A 14,804-nucleotide genomic window follows, 5' to 3' on the forward strand; every position below is an offset into this window, starting at 1 on the left:
CGGTTTCCTTCCAGAATCCTGCAAAACCAATTAAGTTTTAGCACTTTAACTCAGAAATGTCAGCGTTTTAAACAAAAGTGTTAGCTCTGCTCAATCCTGCAAACAAAAATGTAAACAAACTTACATAACACATTTTCTTATAAATTAACAATGCAAAGTTGTTAAAATATTCCTTCTGCACCACACACTTGGACATTTATTCCAAGCTTAGCAGAACTAAATAATTCCTGCGTGCCCAGTAAAGCAATTTAGAAGCATCATGTATGCATGCATTATTTTGTTTACTCTTTGCTCACCAAAAAATCTTTGCCTCCAAGCAAACAACAGAAAACCTTGATTGAGATTTCATATCATGCGGAATATATTTACTTGCAGAAAACACACACACACACACACACACACACGCACACTCGCATGAGGACAAAAATAACCTCAATATGGTTGTGAATTAGTTTGATGTTGATTACTGGCACTGTCGTAGAATAATGGATGGTGGTAGGGAGTGGCTCAAATGTTACATTAAATATCCTTTACCATAAATAATGTAATTCAATTAAAGTAAACATGCCACGGTGTAACATAATTACATTCAAATCAAGAGGCATGTATGTATAATATAATTACATTCAGATAAACAAGCTTGTATATGTATTAGCCTTCAGGGTGCGGCAGAAACAGCTGGGAAGTTTACCATTGCCCCTCCTTTTATTGTCAGGACTAGATTGGATTATGCATTGATACACACACACACACACACACACACACACACACACACACACACACACACACACACGCATGGACAGGCACACATTGTCATGAACAGAGGCGTATGAGTGCGCGTACACACGCTTCCCTTATCAGAGCACACAAGCGCCGTGACAGTTGGTGGGTTATGCAAATGAGATACAAATTACCAGTCGTGAATTTGTATGTAGTGATTGTGCTAACGGCCAGATAAAGGCTGTAGTTAAACAGAGTTCTTCCTGTTGAATTCATTCGTTTCAGTTGACCTGTGTGTCAGCCCGCGCGCCTGCTTGTGTATCTCTGTTGTGTTACCCTGCCTGAAGTTTCTGTGCAATGAGTGACAGTGTGCTGTGTGTGAGGTACACAGAGTCATGCAAGCTTGCAATATTTCTGTGGTCTCTGAACTGGACATGTCACATGCTGTGTCAAAGAGGAATCACACATATATCCACATACTTGGTCATAGTCCTGGTGAGGTAATCAGGGCTAAACTGGGTTAGCATGCCTGCACAATCTTGTGAACCTGTTGCGTCTTCTTTGTGTTAAGTTTTAGTCCGGTCGCTCAACACTGTTACACTGTTTGTTGTAAATGTGTCTTGTGCCGAAACCGAAATTGGCCCGAAATTTCAGTTACTCTTTTTGTACAACAAAAGTTCTCCGATTCTTGGGCAGTTAGAACTGGAATTGAGGTGCAGTTTGAATGAACTGCTACTGTTACTCCGTTCAACTGCTGCGGCTCTGAATGGAGCCATTAGAAACATTTCAATGTGTCACTTTTATATAACAACTGCCTGGAAGACACAGTTTGAATCGGTGCTCTTATGTGTGTGAAAGAAAGGTTACTGTGGTTAATGGGCCTGATGGCATTGAGAGCAAAGGGCTAGAGGGCCAAGGGCTGGAACATACTAAAGAATCGAGGAAGCCAGAGAATTAGAAATGGAAAGCATGATGGAAGCAGGGGGGGCTTGTTCCTCTGACACCCAGTATTTTCTCTCTCTCTCTTTCTCTCTCTCTCTCTCTCTCTCGCTCTCTTTCTTTCTCACTTTTCATCCTGTCTTTTACATTATTACCATCCCTCTCACGTTATTGTGTGAGGGATGGTAGATTTGGAAAAAAATAGTAGGTTCATGCACTCGAGACATTTTAGCCAGCAGCACCCCTCAACATGATTTGCCCCTCGTAAGCTATCTTGGCCATGCACTATCAGCAAAGACAGCCGGCAAGTGGTGAACCTCAGTCAGCAAGGCGAGTGGTCTGGTTCACCAGCTGCGGTCAGCAGCGCCCCTCAAAAACAGCCCTAAGTCTCATGTTGTCGTCTCATGTAGTGGACAGACATGAAATATACTGTAACTCATTGTAGGAGAAACCAATACATGATTGCTCATGCTAAGAACTTCTAGCATCAGCCTGCCTTGCTGCTGTTGTACTGCAACAGTCTTGTTTGTTTCGAGTTTCTTGTGATAATGAGCCTCCTTCACAGAGTTCTTTCTTCTCATTATAACTGTGATTATGAGGTGGAAAGTTGAAACCAGAGAACATTTGAATTGTTTGTTTTTTATGTTTTGCTGTTCAGAAACAGGAGAAGCCCCAAGTATCGCAAGTCTCCGTTTAGCAATCCTGGTCTTTTTAATACTTGGTAAACTTTTGGCAGCGTCGTGTTTCCACTTTTCTCTCCATGGTTTAAGCCTGTTTCTGAGGCTCTTTTGAGAGATTTAACATTCTGCAGAAGACACACATCTTGCTTAACGAGGCAGTATTTTGTTGTTATCACGCTTCACGTTTTCTTCATGTGAGGATTGCCTTGCTGATGCTTGGATTTTGAGGGAAATACTGATACTTGTCCTCTAAATCTGCTGATAATATACAAAGTATTAGTAACTTGTTAACAGCCTCGAGTAGGAGGCGGTTTTCCACCTCAGAAGCTGCACTTGCCAAGTGGTGTAAAAGTTTACTGAAAGACCCCCTAAGATATGCTTTTTCGTTACCACTGCAATTTGGTCTCGCGCCATGATGCCATAATTTTGCATCAGCACAAATCATGCCAAATTCTGCCTTTGTCAAAACAACAAGGTGGAACAAATAAAGATAAGAATTTGCAACACAGTTGAATGTTTATTCCCTCCATGGAGATATCTAGTTGTTGTTGTTATTGTGCACTTGGAAAAATAATGTCACCACTTGAGTCTGGTGGACCAATTGGCAAACTTGAGATGGATCTTGAATCAGCTCGAAGGACATCAAAGTGTGAATCATGTAATGTCCTGTTTCTACAAGTTGGTGCTATGACTGATTTTATCCCAAATATAGTGTTCTTTTTTCCTCAGTTGTTTCTTCACCGGGTCACCAAGTTTGGTGAAAATCCTCCTCATAGTTTGTGTGTAGTCATCCTGACAGACATACAGACAGACGCCGTTGAAAACTTAACCCCTTGTCGGAGGTTATAAGTAGGGCCCGACGGATATGGATTTCTTGAAGCCAATGCCGATTATTGGAGGAAAAAAAATCTGATAACCGATTAATCGGCCAATTTTAAATTTTTTAAATTGTGTTGATTTAGGTAATATATATATATATATATATATATATATATATATAAAATATATATATATATATATATAAAATATATATATATATATATAAAATATATATATATATAATATATAATATATAAATAATAAATATATATATTATATTATATATTTTAATAAATATAATAAATATAAATGGCTGCTTTGAGCCTTTCAGACTTCTACAAAGATGTAAATTAGAGGCAGAAAATTAATTTCAAATCCTCTTTATTGCTGAAGCAAGCAGCATGTTAACACAATCACCATCCTTAACGTAAGGCCAACAACAGTGAACCATTAGCTTTTTAAAATAATAATAACAATAATAATGTGCAAAACAGTAATTCTAACATCCAACTATTTCGTTCATCATCTCACATCTTTGAAAACAGACAATGAAAAAAACAACTGCAAAAGAATGAGGTATTTTGTGTGGGGCAAGAATTATAAGAACAAAATTGAAATATTCACAAGCCCCTACTGAACGTCAAGGCACCACTGGTGGTGGTGGTGCTTTTGTTTTGTTTTTAAAAGAAAGTGCAAACAATAAAGTTGACGTACAACTCTTTTGCTCATCTTACATCTTTGAAACAAACATTAAAAACAAACAACTGCAAAAGAATAAGGTAGTGTGGGGCAAGAATTATAAGAACAAAATTAAAATATTGACAAGCCCTTTCCTTCAAAGTCAAACCATGTCTTATTCCCTGCATTTTATTTCTGAAAAAAATCGGTCATTATCGGCCAGTTTAGGCCGATTACCGATTATTCTCAAACGGGTTATTATCGGCCGATAAATCGGTGGGGCCCTAGTTATCAGCTAAAATTACAGACAAGTGATGCCTCAGCCACACAGACACCCAGTGACATTTAGTTAATCTATATTTCTAAATCAAGGCTGAGAATACTGAGAACATGGTGTGACTGTATTTGTTTGAACTTTGTTTGTCTGTGTGCTTGCTTGCATGTTGTGTGTGTGTATTGTCTCTGTGTATTTGCATGGCCACTTTCGCTATGGATTAGTGGATGTGTGTTTGTATATTGTCAATATCAGGCTTTTGTTTTCTTGTGTGGACCTGCTTGGTCAGAATCAATAAACGTGCGTGTGTCTGTCTGCATTTCAGGTCCAACAGATTGATCGAGTGGTGGAAGTAGTGGATGAGGCTGTTAAAGGTATTTGAACACACACACACACACACACACACACACACACACACACACACACACACACACACACACACACACACACACACACACACACGCTCTGACCATTGAATGAACAAATTGGAAAAGGAAACAAAGTTTTGACGATCGACTCAATCAATTAATGCAGTAAAGTGGTCCATCTACTTATGGACTCAATATGTGGACACAGAAGGACTTCATCAGAAATTTGAATTAAAGACTAATTCTGTTTTTCATAGTTTACATTTGAAATTGCCTGGTATAGGACTGAGTCCTAAAACGTGGAAATTAGCTCTGCTTGATCATAGGCAAGAATTATTATCCCAGAAAAAAATAACAATGATAATTCAACTGATATTGAAATCGCGATTATTGAAAACGAATATTCTTTTTTCAGAACACCATATGCTTGTAATGTCAGACTTAAGCAACATGAGAAACAATCACCGAGCTACTCACTCTCACAATAAGTCAGTGTAGCTCGACCGTCAGTAGAGCTCGCTCTCTCTTTCTCTCCATTCAGTACAGCAGAAAGTTCATCCAAAACAAGATGGTTTCCTTCAGCACTTCAAAGCTAAGTGTTGTACATTTGCGGATGTGTTGGTCGATACGACGCACAGCAGAAAATCAACATGACTTAGATGTGCCATGTTTCATCAACACATAGTATTAGCCACATACACGTGTGTGTCACACTCAGTAAAAACAATATAAAGGGCATTTATTTACTTGGACATCAGAATGGTTCGATCTGATTAGTGGGGACGAACTTCAGGTGTTAAGCTACAATAACCCCGGCCAGCATCAGGCGAAGAGCAGCCATGCTGGTTCTTTTTCTTCCTCCGTCAGATCATCGCAGAGACTCCACAACGTGTGCAACACAAGTCACGGGGCTTCTTTGCCACGCAGGCCCGCAAACTGGTCTGCACAACACTAGTCAATGTTTCCAAAGCTACCTGGGTTAGGATGAGATGGAGAGACCAGTGGAAGTCAGTAGAACTGTCCAGGTTACACCACTGCATTGATGGACTGATCAGGAACTGCCTTGGAAGCAGTGGACAACCTCACACTACTTGAGGACCAGCGTCGGATGCTGTGGCGTAAAAGTGGGATCTCATGGATGGTGCTTGCTGTGAGTGTGGAGACCCAACACAGACAGCAGAGCGCATAATCACCAGTTGCTCTAAACATCAGCCACGGAATGGTGAAGAGAGTCTGATTGACCTGGGCGATGACATGTTGGCCCGGTTCACATCAATGGAGCTTCAGGTCTGAAGACATATGACGGAAGAAGAAGAAGGAGAAGAAGAAGGAGAAGGGTGCTTAAACCAACCCCAAATTTCCATCAGGCATGACTCCATCGCATTCCAGCTGGGATGCTGTTCTCGATCGTCCTCTGCATTGCTTTGTGGTGCAGCTACAATCATATAGCACACTACTGGAGTCCATTCCAAAGTGTTTCCAGATGACTGAGTCAGCGTCATCATCTCTCAACAGCAGCCCAAACTGAAACTGTTTCTGGGCTTTGAGAAGAGGTGGATCACACAGATGGCTGAGACATTACTCAGCACTTCTAACAAAAGCCAAAATGCATCACTCCAAGCCATGAGATGTAATTGTTTTATTTCGATTATCTCGTTATGGTGATCATGGGAAGCTGTAATTGTAATTGTGATTGAATTTCAATTAATTTCCCAGCTCGGCTGAAAATGCTTTATGCTGATTCCCTTGTCTCCATGTCCATGGGTTTTTTTTCGGTTAAATGTGTGAAACAGGGTCCTCATGAGCAATTATTTTCACATTTTGCTCTTCGGCATAAAATTACAATCCTTTTGGTGTCTTAAAATAAGCCGTTGCTAACCAGAGGTGGAACAAGATTACAGAGACTACCGAGCGCAAATCTAGTCGTGGCGAAGTAGAAGTCCTTCCTGTGTGATGTGGTTGGCTCATACAGGACCATAACACTGACTTTTGTACTTTTAGCAACTGCATTTACACTTTCAAAAACTTACAAGTGGTGCTCATTAGTGAGGATTAATTTTTGAACAAAACCTGTAAGTATCATACATATTTTTTTTGGGCCCCAGAGCTTACTTTCATGAATAATCTAAAATGTAATTCAGAAATCCCACTGGGCTTTTGGTAGAAGCAACCCAATCACTGCTTGTTCGGGTGTTATTTGGTGTTATTTGTTGTTATTTGTTGTTTAAATTGCAAAGGACGACAGAAGAGTGGAGCTTGTGCAACATCATATGCTGCTTTCACGTCTCATGAATGAAAGACTTTTTTTTTTGGAGGACATTTCTCGGTAGGATTAATGGGTGAGATTGACTTGAATATTTAAAATTGAAGACATCAGTGGCACTCTGGGATCTTGTCTCTCTTGATGAGCTTGTTAAGTGGTCTTTTTTGTGTAAGAAGCTCACTGACAGCACGCCAGACTCACATGGCAGTGATTAGGTCATCCATTTAAACTATTAGTGAACCACAGCACTCAACTGTTTAATGAAGGTCAGACCCAGTTTATAGTCTGAGAGTGTCCAGTCGAGCTGTCATACACCCCCAGCTGTTCTCTAATAAAAAACAGATTGAGTTTACACCGTGCGTGTGTGTGTGTGTGTGAGTGTGCTTGTGTGCGCGTGCATGCATGTGCTTGTAATTGCTACACAGTGAGGACTAGAAAAGTTTGTTTTTTTTAACCAACAGAATGAGGACATTTTTGGAAAAGGAGAACATTTTGGCTGGTCGTCACAACTTCAAAGGGCTGTGTGAAGATCAAGACTTTTAGGGTCAGGGTTAGAACTAGTTAAAGGTTAGGCATTTATTAGTGTTGGTTTGGGTGAGCCTGTCAGAAATGAATGTAAATCAGTATAGTGTTCAAACAAGGATAGCTGCAAACGTGTGTTTGTGAGCGTGAATAACTCGTTTGCACTGTAAGCGTCACAGTGATTAAGCTGATCTTAGGCACCTATTTGTTATGTGCTACCAACCCTACACACACAGTCATGTGGACAATGGATTTCTTTCCTCCTGTCGTCTCTCTGATTCATCAACTTCGTCCTTCTCCCTCTCCTTCCTCACCATCACAAGCTCTTTCCTTCATTTTTCTTCCTCCTGCCTTCTCACTGCCCCCCCCCTTCCCTCTTGCCCCCACCCCATCACCCCCTCTATAGAAACTAATTTCCCCAGTATCATTACACTTCTTTATGACCTCGTATAAATTGAGAGCTGTTATTTCAGCTTCGAGGCCTGGAGACCTTTAAGCTGGAGGATTTGCCTTTTGTAATGGTTAGTAAAAGACTTACTCCAATGAACTGCTAATAGACACAGCTCTTTGCTGCCCCAAAATTGCTTGCAGGCCTGTTTTCCACATGACAAGAGTACCGGTTTGCTTTTATGAGATGGGTTCCTGGGGTGTGAGACTATGTACTCAGTTTGGATCCTGGTTTAAAATGAACTTAACAGCTGTCCCTCTATACTTCTGTAAAACTGCTTTTATTCATACTGCATCTCTGTATCATAAAGTGTGTGTTACTACCTATTGTAAATGCCAGGGTGTTTTCATCCCTCAGTTATCTCAGGTTAGGTTGCTGAGCATGCACACAAAGCTCAACATTTATGCAGGCACACTCATTATTTGTTGAGTTTGGTTCTTACTGTGGTCACAATCCTGCTCATCCAAATCAATTTTCTCTTCACTGAGCCAGATGTTAGCTTTCCTGCTAACAACAAGCACATGTTTGGTGTTTTCTTGTGTTGTAATACCACTGGAATGTTCATTAATATGTATCTTTATATATTTCTTATAATATGTACACTATTCAAATCTCATATTACTAATTTTGACAGCTACATCCTCTTTCAAGGGTAGATGTTTACCATAAAGTACAGGATCAAACAGCAGACTGTCCCTCCTGTGCCCAAGGACATGAATCATCCCTGCGTAGCTCACTAAGCCATCCTAAAAACGATCATCTCCACTCAGTCAAAGCCAATGGTATTCTCACTTTGGATTTTGGATTTTTCAGAAAATTAGCTCTGACTGTGGCAAACCAAAATTTCAGGCTTAAAGATATTGTTCAGCAAGATTAGTTTCACCACTTTTATCATGTTTTTAAGCAGAAATGCAGTACTTAGAAGTTCAAAGCTAACATTATGCTGTGAATGAACTACACCACGGACACGTGAATTAAACGTCACCGCAATCAGCTTTCTGTTTATTTTGGTATCATCTTCAATGCCTGCGACAACCTCTGTAGTCTAATTTAGCTACATGTTAGCATCAGCTGCTTTTCAGGAACATTCAAGCTTCAAATTCAGGAGTGCAGTATTTACAGGCCTAAAAATAATTTGAGCTCACCAAGTTTTAGTATTCATTCAGAAGCTACTCTGTGCCGAGGGTTATCATACTGATGCCACGGGATGTACTAGTCGGATGTTTTAAAATGCAGTTTTCTCGTGGGCAAGCAGTAGCACTTGTCCAGGATGTCGCGGCGCTCTGTATGACAGTCATGACAATCATACTGACCACGGCAAATGTGGATGGCCAGTACTCCCTTAATTAAGAGATTCTCATTTCAAATTTGTCTTATCTGAGATGTTATTAAAAAAAACCCTCTAACTAGTCTGCATGCATTTCTTTACACCTCACATCAGTCACAAATAAATGGCCCCAAATATGAAAAAAAAAATTGTATTTCATAATTGTATTTTATTGTTCTTAACTTTATTACATTTTTTCATTTACAACTCTTGTGTGTGTGTGTGTGTGTGTGTGTGTGTGTGAGTGCGCGCGCGCACATCTTTCCTTTATGGGTCTGTTGTTTTGAGGTCTATGTTTATGGCCCACTGATATTGATCTCTTCCTGAGATTACAGCCACAGATGATACCAATTCACCTTATATATATATTTTTTTGGTTTCGGTAAGTGTTTAAAGTGTGTGTGTGTGTGTGTGTGTGTGTGTGTGTGTGTGTGTGTGTGTGTGTGTGTGTGTGTGTGTGCGTGACTGACATAGAAACAGGGGCCGCAGAAGGTTAGCCAGGCTAATGTATCTACTTAGCTGCAGATCAAAGGCTATATAGCATCAATGTAACCTCATGATCCTCATTTCACCAGGATAAACAAACCGTTATCGTGTATCATGGCCACAAAAAAAAAACATAATAAAAGAACAAACAATCAAAGAAAAGGAAGAGTCTTGATGCATTCACATCCATTTAGTGTTGTCATCAGAAGGCTGTTGCATAAATCGTCTTTTACGTGTGTTATCTCAAAGTGACCAAACCAAGTAATTTGTAGAGAAGCATGTTGTTGTCAAGCAACAAAGCTTGCTTTTATAGTTTTTTACAGGAAGTGCTCCTCTTAACGTTTGCTTTGATGCACAGGCTAATACTCGCCTGCATTGAATTTAATTTAGCTGACATTGCTGAGATAAAGTTAAAAAAACAAAACAATTGTAGATATCGCACAGCCAGATAAATGGTAAACATTACTACTCTTTTTCTTGATCTGCCACTTTTGACAGTTCTTTCCAGTGTACCCCAACCCCCATTGACGCTGCTTTACAATCGAACCAAGAGCACAACAAGACCCAGCACTTACGAGACATCAGACACAGGTCATCAGGTCACCCTTTTAGCTCCCTAGCTCTCTGATCCCACCATCCATCTGCCTCTCCCCTACATCTCTCATCTGTGATGTGTTTTCTCTATCATCTTCCAGCTATCCATCCATCTACCTTTCCATCAATCTATTCTGGTTTTCTCTCCCTCCTTTTCTCTAGCATGTTCTAATGGGCTGTTATGAGTGGATGGAAGAATTTATGTCTGCTTGTATTTATTAAGGAGAGATGAGAACAAAGGAGAGAGCAATGAAGCGATTGGAAAAATGGAGGAGGGAGCAGAATAGGACAGCCAGTAACCAGGTCGTGTGTGTGTGTGTGTGTGTGTGTGTGTATTGGTGGATTTACTCATCACAGCAGCAGTTGGCCCCTCCAAACTCTGTAATTGAGATGACAAATAGGGCAGCATTTCTTCAGCAACTCAGGTTTGGTACTTGGTCTCTTGATTCCATCCATGGTCCCCTTGGCCCTGAAATTGAATTTGACTTTGCGTGCCCTCCTGAAGTGATGCTGTACTGGAAGTGAGATTATTTAAGTTAGTGTGTGGCAGACTCATTGATGGGGAACTTGCGCTTTTATAGTGAAAAAGACATTCTTATTGATAGTGTTTTTAAATGCCAGTGGATTATTGATAACGATTGTTGGGAAAGGGATTGCCACATTTGATGTATTAAATATCTACATTAATAATGCTGGTGCATAAAAAATGCTTTTTAATATAGGGAAAGATATAATGCAGTTTCCTTAATATGAATGTAAGATAAAGGAACACGGTAACTCTTTGGGAAGTTATGGACAAACACAGTCACCGTACTGTAAAGAATGTGAAAGATGTCAAAATAGCCCAGGAATGTATTGTTTAGGGCCTCTACAGTCGTTGGTGGGTGTGGATGAAGCCGTGTTGAGGACCGAGACGATTTTTCTGTTGTATCTTTTGCTCCAGTGTGTTTTTTGAGCTTCAACACCGATCAAACAGTGTGGGAGCTCTTCACTACTTGAAACTAGACGGGCCTTCTTTGTACCCGAAGATTAGGCTGTTAGCTTTCATCGCCTCCATCTATACTCTGTTGATAGTGGAGCCTCAATCTTTAAATGTGAATAATCACACGAGGATGATAATTCCTTTAACTGTGAATCTCATCACAGTTGAAATATCAATCAAGTCACAGCAGAGTGAAAATCCTTGACCTTGGTGGAGATATGCACTGTGGAGATTGCCCCTCCACTTTCTAAGGTGAGTGGTACAGTGGTACACATTTACCACTGTGCTATTATTCCTAGCCAAAAGGTGTACAGTGGATTTATTTGGTTTTACTTTTGGTTTTGTGATTGAACGATGGGTAGAATCAAGGTTTCTTCTGCTTTAAAAATGAAATTTAATGACTTCCCTTCCAGGCCTTGAAACTTGATAGACTTTTTATGATGAAAAGAGAACTTGGAGGCTTTCTTGGTTTATTGTACGTGCTTTTACCATCATCATTAGTATGCCCTTGGCTTTGATGCCCCAAATACTTTGTAAATGTGGAGTTAATTTTTAGTCAAATCTTTGAAGCAGCACCTTAATGGCTCCACACTCTGTCAGATGAGGAGCAGGTGCAGCTGTGGAACTTGGCTGTTAAGGGAAGTAATGTATGGATCAACTGATCGATGAGTCAAGCGATCAACTACTGAAAGAAAATTATTGGAAAACGCATACATTTTAAATAGTTTCCCAGAGTCTTTCTGGCTAAAGGAGGACACAAGGATTGCTAGCTAGAGTAGAGGAAAGCCAATTGTGCTCCCAGTCCCAGCTGTTTTCCACAAGGGAAGTTTTCTTATTTCCTCGCTTGTACCGGGACATTACGACCTGTCACACTTCACCGATTGGCTCTTTGTCCTCCTCTGGGGGAGATTGTCGTCTTTATCTACCAATTGATAGCCATGCTTCCTGCCCTGAGCCCACCCTCCCAAGAGACCCATGTAGAGCGGATGAAAACAGGAAGACAATTCCATCCCTCAGCGCCCCCATCTCGCTCTCCTCTTCTCTGGTAGCCCATTAGATAGTTAGAGAGAAGAGACGACTGCATCCAGTTTCTTCACACCAAAGGCCAGGCATCACTGGCAATTAGATATCAGACTCAACTCTGGATTTCATTTACAACTCTAACGGAGGTCAAACTAGTTTAAGGATTTTACGTTGTGCAGGAGGTAAAAGATCCTTGTGACATGACACTTTTTGTGTACCGCCATAACCGTGTCTTTTGTTGCACGGCAATACGTGTATTCACAAATCCCTTTCAGGTTATTTCAAGTGGGACTGATGCGTGCGGCAGCGCTGTTGACGTTGAAGTTGGAACATTTTTTTGTTCAGTGGACATTTTGTTCATTCAACACATAATTAGGAAGTCTTTCTGATGAAAAAAGTAAAACAGATACAAAAAATGATGAAACTCGCTATGGAGTTTTGGTTTTCTCTACATTCTGCTATTGCTTGTTACTTTGTAGAGGAAAAACAATTTTAATGTTCAAAACACCCACTCAAGGACCTACCTGAACAATCTCTATCAGTTATTAAGGGAAGCCCAAATATGAATAAATACATAAATATCAAATAGAAATATGACTGCATTTCTTGGCCATATTGCCAATAAGCCATCTCTGCTGACTGACATGAGCACATGCTTTTTCTGTGTTTGTGTAATTCAGGTCACTCAGTTCGTCTTCTTGGTCAGAAGAAAGATGGAGGCCGGAGGCTTGGAGGAGCCAGACTAGACCTGCCCAAGATCAGGAAGAACCCTCTGATTGAAATCATCTCCATCAACACTGGGTAAGACACAAACACTACCGATAAGCCTGGGTTGTCCAACAAGGGATTCAGTATCTTTCTCAAGGATACTTTGACTTGGTCACTGGGGGAAGTGAGAATCGAACCAGCGACCCTTTGGTTGCTAGACGGCCACTTTACCTCTGAGCCGCGCCGCCCTTCACCCTGAAGATTTTGGATCAATTCTGCATTACATTTTTGTTTTGTGTTGTTTTCTTGTTTTTTTTTTGTTTTTAACAACATTCTACACTCCACATTTTTCAACCATCTTTTATCAACAGAAGCTGGGCAGATGTATTTAAACACTGATCTGTGAGTCTGTGGAACCACTGATGCAGTATTTATTGGAGCACACCTAGCTGGGTGTCATGATGTGGTATGTTGGCCATCCTGGTGTCTCTACTCATCAAAAAAAAAAAAAAAAAAAAATCAACCGCAGAAGGAATTCTTTCAGATTTTGGTGCTTTTATCAAATACGTGCAATAAAGAGCTCTGGCACAGAACAGCACATTGAAAGCCTCTCGAGAAAAACAAAATTTGAAATCTGCTGCACTTGGCAGGACAAACTTAAATTAACAACTTTGTGCGTAAAGGCATGAAAGTAGAGCATACGGTGTTGAATTTATATTCTTTGCAGGTAGTATAAGATTATAACATCCGATTTTCTTTTGTTTTTATTGTTGTAGGCTTGAAGTATGGATGCTTTCATACTGACATGGTCTTCATCTAGATAAATGGATCACGTACAAGAATCTGTCCTACAGACACTTTACTACCTTTGTATCACACACACACACACACAAAACACCACTCTCTCTCTCTCTCTCTCTCTCTCTCTCGCTCTCTCTCTTTATGGTCTAATTTCCTGTTGTTTACAGAACAGCGTCTCTACTAACGCGGCCTGTATTCTCAGCGGGCTAGTTAAAAAGGGTTACAGCAGACTAATTCCACTATGCTCTGTGTCCACTGACAATAATCCATCAGTCATCCTGCACATCTTCAACATCCATACATTAATGGATCGACTCATAAAGCGATGTAAACAAGTTGTTAACGCAACGCTTGGGTTCTATATGGTTCGAGTACACGCATTTGATCCGTTAAGCTTAAACACATTCACACAATCGTTTGCCAGTTCTCCGTTTCCTGATATTGCATGGTCAACAGTGTACGATCCCTGTGTCTGTATGCAGTTGTCTCAGTGAACATTTTCCTCAAATTTCCATCAGCGCACTTTGACTTTTTGGGGTAATTACCGCATCATTCTTGTTATAATGATATTGTGACACACCACTTAAAAGGCTGTGACCCGCACTCAGGCCCTGACCTATTATTTATGACTGCTATATTAGCAGAGAAAGCAATGTCATTGTCATTTTGAGTGTGGTTGTGATGCAGTAGATGTAAGAGGATTTTGCGTACTGACGACACATCAGACTTAACATTGATATACACGTGCCCCTTTAAGGGTGTAAAAGTCTTCAAAAACAGATTAAAAACCACATATCAGTCCATTATAAGCAAAAATGTTAAAAATGAGGCTTTGACATCACAACACCATCATTTTGGTGCAATTACTTACTGTATATTTAGGATAATTAAAAAGACAAATGCAACATTTTGCCCCGGCTTCCTTGACTCTGATTCTTACAACGGTATGAACTTCTATTTGTTACTGAATTGTATTTTTTGTGTTCATGTGCTTTTGTAGGCCATCTTTCTTGGATGTAGTCATTTGTACGTGTCTGAGTTTTGGCTTGTTGTGGTATGTCAGTCCCTTGGCAGCCGTCCTCCAGCAGGAGGTCTCTATCTGATCCAGATGAGCTCCCAGTTGTTTTTCAAAAGGGTCAGGCTGGCTATAAACAAATCCTCTTGTTTTTATT

General features: G+C 40.3%; 1 protein-coding gene across 4 annotated transcripts in view; it reads left to right on the top strand.

Annotated features, from left to right (window-relative positions):
* cdkal1 (CDK5 regulatory subunit associated protein 1-like 1) overlaps nt 1-14,804 on the top strand; it is a 228,870-nt gene that overhangs the window by 70,071 nt on the left and 143,995 nt on the right. For all 4 annotated transcript variants that reach the window (XR_015118417.1, XM_086217319.1, XM_086217321.1 and 1 more), the window contains exons 6-7: nt 4,436-4,484; nt 12,804-12,924. Coding sequence is in view for 3 of the 4 variants with exons in the window: in XM_086217319.1 (XP_086073445.1) it covers nt 4,436-4,484; nt 12,804-12,924 (170 nt within the window). In the remaining variant the exon portion in view is untranslated. The remainder of the gene's footprint in view (nt 1-4,435; nt 4,485-12,803; nt 12,925-14,804) is intronic.

This window comes from Aulostomus chinensis, chromosome 11 (genome assembly GCF_037954235.1).
Source record: "Aulostomus chinensis isolate RoL2024-O1b breed Wild chromosome 11, RoL_Achi_v1.0, whole genome shotgun sequence".
In the NCBI taxonomy this organism is placed as follows: Eukaryota; Metazoa; Chordata; class Actinopteri; order Syngnathiformes; family Aulostomidae; genus Aulostomus; species Aulostomus chinensis.